Raw genomic sequence first — 7,080 nt, 5'->3', positions numbered from 1 at the left:
TGTATTTGGGTTGAACAACCTCAGCCCGCACTGGTTTGGGCTGGTCCAGGGCCAATCGTGTTTGGCCCGCTAGCCCGAACTGTTTGGCTTGAAACCAGCCCGTTAAACTCGTTATAAATAAAATAATTTAAATGTAAAAGACAGAAAAACCCCCAAGTATTCATTTGTTTTCCTTAATTGTTTTGCTTTGGAATATGCAAACAACAAACCTGTCAAAGCCTTCACCATTTGGAAGATGAGTTTAATAAATATTTAGCAAGTGTATTATCATTTGAGAATCTTTTAATGTTTTATTTTGATACATTTTTACAAGTGTTAGGAAGGGGGAGGAGAATAAGTAGAGACAACTTACTAAAATTCATCAAGATGCCAATTTTCTTTTGTATATTAGTTCTATAATTTTTACTTTTTGTAGAAAGTTTTTAGTTTTGAACACCCAATACAAGAGACTTGGAGAGAACTTAATGTTTATATTGGTTCACATGCTCTTGATAAATTCCACACATCAACAAGTTACTCAAAACATATCGCTAGTAAACTTGAACTCAAACCGTTAGTAAACCCAATTCTAAACCATTAGCCCAAACCGTTAGTCAGCCCGAACCCAAACCGCACCAGCCCGAAACCGGACCGAAACCGTTATTTTCTTAATGGGCCGTGTTAGGCCCAACCTGAAACCGGCCCAACCAAACCGTTGACACCCCTACCTATATGTATTAGAGGTCTAGGTCTAACTCTCATGACCTAATCCTTTGAAATTTCAACCTGTCAGATCCAAGATCTCGGTTGAGATTTTTAATCTGGATCTTAATGAATAAATGCATGGGATTGAGCAAGGTCCTGATCTACTTGTCCTCAGCCTGAAAAGAGTTCAATTATGCTCAATAAAAAAATTCAAAAAATAAAATATTACTTGCTTTTAAGGTTGGGTCAGGTCGAGTCAAGTAATTAGCTCTAGATTGAGACCAACCTTTATTACACCAAGTTTGTTAAAACAAACACCAAAAAATAGAGAACTAAAATAGAAACAAAAAACGAAAACATATAGAGATTTAACGTGGTTCACATACCGATGTAATATGCTATGTCCACGAGCGGAGAAGAAAAGTTTTTTCATTATGTAGAAGAACATTGCCAAAAATGGCATTACAATAACTCTCACCCAAACCCTAATAAAAAATCCCAGATCTCTCAATCAATTTGGTAGGCGATATATATATATATATTACTGTTTTGTTTAAACAGATCAACAAAATGATTATCATATCAGTAATTTCAAATTTTGCAAAGCAAGAATGGATTAAGAGAGTTTCGATCAATTAAGGAAAGATTTCATAGAAATTAAATTGTAAATTAAATGATATGGAAATTAAATGGAAAGTGGAAAGAAATTGGAAAGATTAACCAATTAAATGGAAATTGGATAGAAATTGGAAAGAAATTTTCCAGCCTGTATGTAAGATCGAGCATTTAAATTGCTGTCAAAGGCTCTAGATAAATGTTATGGTTTTATAGAAGCTCGATAATTGGAACAATTAGGCTCTGGTTCTCCTCCGCTGGACGTTCAAATTAATTTGATGATCAGCAAGTATGGGTTTCATAGGCATCACCACGCTTCTGTTTTTGTTTCTATCTCTTTCAAGCTTCTGCTGTCATGGAGTTAAAGCAACACCAAGGAACATTTCCATTGAAGAAAATCATGCGTTGGAAAGTCAACTCAAGCTTCTCAATAAGCCTCCAGTAAAGAGCATGAAGGTATGTATATACGTGTGAACTCTTTCCCCATACACAAAACTAATAAAGGGAGACACGGTGGCAGCCTCCTGCTCTATAGAGGTAGTAGACCGTGGAGTTCTTAAAATCTGAACCTTCATCCCTCTAGACCTGACGTTTCCGTTTTGCCATCCCTTGGGCCTATAGATCCCAGTCGTTTTGACTGGCTTGATGATGATAAAAAAAGAATAGAATAAAATAAACAGAGGCATCAGATTCAACAATCAAATTAGTCATGTTTCGGATAGACCTTGCCACAGAGGGTCCATGCTGAAGAAAGAATCAGGGCAAAGGCATAAGACGGTTACTTAGCTGGATAAATAAGAATACACGATGAAGATGATTCTATAATCGATGAAGATAGTTTTGATTTGGATAAATGTGTGGATGTACTTTGAGCACAGTGATGACAGCCTCCTATGTAGAGATAGTAATTCTAATGAGATACTAGATTTGAACTCTGTCTCTCCACACCGTCCCCCCCTCCGGCGGTCTCCTAGGTCTATGGGCCCCTAGTCTTTACGACTATTTTGACAATGACCAAAAAAATTTAATAATAATTTCAAAAGTTGTTGGATGATAATTTTGCTCCTAGGGTTTGGCTAAACTTAGACTTCATATTTTTTTTTTCCCCCAACTCATTTGGGGTTTCTTTTTGGTGGAATGGAAGTTAGTGATATATTTTTTTCAATTTCATGCAGGTTGATAATTACATACTGGATTGTGTTGACATCAACAAACAGCCTGCTTTGGATCATCCTTTACTTCGAAATCACAAGATTCAGGTACCCCGGCCTGTTATTTTTCAAATAAATCTCTTGTTTTAATTTACAAAAGCAATATACATGTCTTGGTGGAAAACACCAACAGTACTCCCCCATATGTGTATCTCATTCCTCTTCAAAATAAAGGAATAACTTGTCTTTTTAAGAGAAAGAGAGAGAGACACTAATAGCAATTCTGATTCTTGTCATGTCCATTCACTTGAGTTGAAGTTATTTGATAGCTTTAGTGAAGTTTCTTCAATATGGAATTAGGGATTATTCAGCGTTTTCATTTTCTTGTATCTGTACTTGTTGGGCTCTTATGTTTATGTAGATGAAACCAACTTTCCATTTGGAAGATGAAGAGAAAGATGAAGCAGCAACACATTCAGAAATTTGGTTTCCCACTGAAAGTTGCCCCCCGGGAACAGTTCCTATCCGAAGGACTCGAAAGGAAGATCTGATAAATGCTAGAAGCTATTCCAAAACCAACAGGTCCTGTCCGAAGAACTCAAAAGGAAGATGATCTGGGAGGTATTAAGTATCCAGAATATTGTCGCAAACTTGATTCTAAGAATTTTGGCGAACATGTAAGTATGCTCAACAGAATTAATGATTATTATTATTATTAATCTTCCTATCCTCCTATCAAATTTACCCATCAATTTAATTTCTCTGAAATTTTTCCTTAATTGATCCAAACTGTCTTGCTTTGCAAAATTTGAAATTACTGATATGCATGAGCATCATTTTGTTGATCTGTTTAAACAAAACAGTACGCTCGGCTTCAAATATTTGCAGATCCTAATGAGACGTTCTTTGGAATTAAGGCTCTCATGAGTGTTCATAATCCGACTGTTACAAATAAAGATCATTATACCATGTCTCATATCTGGATTGGTGAGGGCCCTAAGTGTAAATTTAATCTCATTCAGGCTGGTTGGGCGGTAAGTACCCATCTCATCTCAACATTGTGGCATTCTGTGTGCATGCATCTATGTAATAGAGGTCCAAGTTTGACTCTCACGACCTAAACACATCCCGCACCGGGAGTGCCGCACCGGTCGGGCACTCCCGATGAGCAACCATTGAGGAGATATAGGATTCAATCATGTAGAATATTCTAATTCAAGGATTAGGATAAATCCAATAAATATTATTGTAATAGAATATTATACCTGATTCATTAGGAGATCCCCTCCAAAGAGATGAACCAGACACACCTAACTTGCAATCCAACCCATCTATATGTGTGTACGTGAGTGATGAAAGAAGTCATTTTTCTTGTTCTTGGAACCCATAGTCTCCTAATCCAGAATAAACCAGTAGAAGAAATCTCGGATTTCCAAAAGATAGATGAGGACGTACCCATTTTTCTTTATGGTTTATGTTTGAGTAATTTTTCACTGATCAGGTACACCCAAAGCTCTACAATGATCATGTGACCCGGCTTACATCGTATTGGACTGTAAGTTTTAATTATATATAGCATTAATTAGTTAGAATGCTTCTATATATTATTGATCTTACTATTTATTTTTGGTTTTAATTTCCTTATATTAATGTATCATAGGTTGATGGAGATGGTGAAAAGGTAACCGGATGTTTCAATATGATTTGCCAAGGTTTTGTTCAGGTTCACCCTCAGGTGCACTGGGGCATGGAAATTAAACCATTATCTGTATATGATGGACCGCAATACGTTGGTGATTATATGATTAGCCAGGTATCAATTAATTAATCTCATCTCTCCCTCCCTGTGTTGTGTTTGTGTTCATGTTCATCTCTGATGGAAACGCATGCATGCATGCATTGCAGGACAAAGTCACTGGAAACTGGTGGTTCATAATTAAAAACAGTATAAGTGTTGGATATTGGCCAAACAGCCTTATGTTTGGAATGGCTAAAGGTGTTAAGATGATTAGATATGGTGGGTTCGCATTGGGAACCCCAGATGGACCTTCACCACAAATGGGGAACGGACATTGGGGTAGTACTAAATTTCATAAGTGTGCTTATTTTGCAAGAATGCAGTACATGGACGCTGCTAGGACACTAAGGAACATATCTTACTGGGAAGCTGAGGCTCTGGGTGATGCAACGGAGTGTTATGTCATAAATTATTTTGGAGATCAGGGTGATTTCATGGGACACACAATCAGCTATGGAGGCCCTGGGGGTTCTATGTGTGGTGATTAACTAGAATTTCCATTAATCTTCGTTCATATGGCACTTTTGTCTCCTCTCATCTGGTGGATTTAATGGTTTTCAAATAGTTCTTGAATCTCACTTCAGCCAGTTAATAATCAAGTTCAGTAATTCGTTCTCAATTCTTAACAAACTCTTAAGTAAAATTATCTTTTATTAGCCCGGATTGAATTTGAACTCTGATCTCTTACTTGGAGTTTGGTTTTTTATCAATTGAGCCACATCTTAGGAGTTAAGATTTACATATTTATATCAAAATCCTAATCTTATATATAATCAAGGTAACATCATTTATATTTATTGATCATTAGGCCTCCCTGTAATACCCCCCCCCCAAAGCCCCCCCCCCCCCCCTCGGTTCCCCATGGGTGATTGCCACTCCAAACATTCACTCATAATCAAGCCCACAAACATAGCAAATCCTCCACATCACAAGGTAACATCATTTATATTTATTGATGTTAGGCTCATGATGAGTACTCACAAGGTAACATATATTTATTGAGCAATCTTGTTATGTTTTGACCTAAATTCTGATGCCCGATTTGAAAGATGGATCCTCATTGACATATATTATTGGACAACCTGAATGACCCTTTTTTGCAAAGATTTGTGGTGAAAAATTCACCACTGATCTCGGTCTATAGAAGGGGTGCGAGGGTGGAGCCCCCGTGGTATGGTACAACCTAACCCGATGGGTCAACCCGCTTACCCAATTGATGTGTGTGTGTGTGTGTGTATCTTATGTTCGTCTACCAAATTGATTGAGAGATCTAGGATTTTCAATTAGGGTTTGGGTGAGAATTCTTGTAACACCGTTCTTGGCGAATTGTTGTGAAGTCTCATTATGTTCTTCTACATGGTGAAAAAACTCTTCTTCTTTGCCCATGGACATAGCATATTATGTCGGTATGTGAATCAAGTTAAACCTCTATGTGTTTTCATTTTTTGTTTCTATTTCAATTCGTTATTAGTGGTGTCTCTTTTAACAAACTTGTATGTGCTTGTTAAAATGTCCTTCTAATGTTCTAAATGGGTCATTCACATAATCCAAACTCTTGAAACAGTTTCAATCAAACTGCATGCCTCGTCGTGCGGAGAATTTTCATTGAAATAAGCCCTAATTCATACGGATGATCCCAAAATTGGATTAAGATGCTACTGTGATCAACATAAGCAGCACTCAAAAGGATTTGTAGATCCTAATTTTATCATATCTGAAGTAAAATTCACGTTCTCGTTTCAAAGAATAAATCCTGTGGTAAAACACCATGTCCCTGTGCCCTTTCTCTCTTGCGATTGAATACCTTTTTGAACATATTCAAGATTTCCCCTCTTACAAAAACTTGGTATTAATTAGTGCTTTTTGTAAATGGAGATATCTGCGCAGACCCCTCATTCAGTGAGGCAAATGAAGATCATTAATATAGCATGTTTTTTTAAGTTAGGTCAGAGTTGATTGCTTGTTTGGCACAGCCAAACCCTATAGGATCAGGTTCAGGATCACAAAAAAGGTCAAGGATAGAATATTCTAGACCAGGGTAAAGGTTTTAAGGAACCAGGCCCAAGTTGTAACCACGGTTCGATATGTCACCTGGTGTCGCCGTGTCGGTGCTTGGCGACACTTTTTCAAACCTAAATGGCTAAATTCACAAAACCGTCTTCCATGGTTTCTCTGCAACGCTCTCTCCTCCTTAGGGATACTCACCGTCACTCTAGGATACGCAAGTGGCATCGCCGCTGGAATGGCCCCTAGGGCTCGCCCGCTATCTCTGTTTTTCTGATTGTTCCATCGTGCTTTATGAACCTTGCTAATGGCTGCAAAATGGGTTACAATTTCCAGCTCATAACTGACCTCATCTAATTCAAATGAAGAAGATCACTATAGGCACTTTCTTCTGCAACCATCAGCTAGCACACTTCGTTGATACCTAAGCTCTGTGCTTTATTGTCACGAAATCGCCTTCACAGCTCTGTTTCCGTCTCTGCTTCCACCAAAGTCGATGAAACTTCAAAGGCTGGGTTACCAATGTCGCCCATTAGAAATCGGCGATATATCGCCGATTTAAGGTAAAAATCGCCTTCACAGCTCTGTTTCGCCGTGTGTTGGTGATATATCCCAACACACATTACCATGAGCTGGAAGTTAGGGACTCTGAGTCCCAGAATAGAGTGAACCCAGGGAGTTTCTAATTTTATTGAGATGTGAAGTATTTGTTGCGATTATTATGTTGGAAGTTGGAGCCCTCAAGTATTCTCCGGCAAGTTTGGCAGAGAAAGAGGAAACATAAATGCTATAGAGGGAAAAGGAGAGACAGAATCTCAAACATATATC

The 7,080-nt window shown here is 38.0% G+C and overlaps 1 protein-coding gene across 1 annotated transcript; it reads left to right on the top strand.

Annotated features, from left to right (window-relative positions):
• The first annotated feature begins 1,590 nt into the window (after positions 1–1,590).
• Positions 1,591–4,736, top strand: LOC149012466 (protein neprosin-like). Its single transcript, XM_089157615.1, has 8 exons — positions 1,591–1,755; positions 2,475–2,558; positions 2,872–2,950; positions 3,033–3,127; positions 3,314–3,484; positions 3,952–4,005; positions 4,111–4,263; positions 4,356–4,736. Exons 1-8 carry the CDS (start codon positions 1,591–1,593, stop codon positions 4,734–4,736), a joined length of 1,182 nt encoding a protein of 393 aa, XP_089013741.1.
• The last annotated feature ends 2,344 nt before the right edge of the window (positions 4,737–7,080 follow it).

Source organism: Hakea prostrata, chromosome 6 (assembly GCF_041222555.1).
Source record: "Hakea prostrata isolate BN-2017 chromosome 6, UWA_Hpros_2, whole genome shotgun sequence".
Taxonomy (NCBI): domain Eukaryota; kingdom Viridiplantae; phylum Streptophyta; class Magnoliopsida; order Proteales; family Proteaceae; genus Hakea; species Hakea prostrata.
Note: the sequence above shows the minus strand (reverse complement) of the source record. Positions and strands in the feature narration are given on the sequence as shown.

Bases quoted from the DNA above. Each gene is read 5' to 3' on its own strand.
- LOC149012466 (XM_089157615.1), top strand. From the start codon at position 1,591: ATGGGTTTCATAGGCATCACCACGCTTCTGTTTTTGTTTCTATCTCTT. The intron at 3,128-3,313 runs GTAAGTATGCTC...TAAACAAAACAG, and splicing joins CTAAGAATTTTGGCGAACAT to TACGCTCGGCTTCAAATATT. The intron at 3,485-3,951 runs GTAAGTACCCAT...TTCACTGATCAG, and splicing joins TCATTCAGGCTGGTTGGGCG to GTACACCCAAAGCTCTACAA.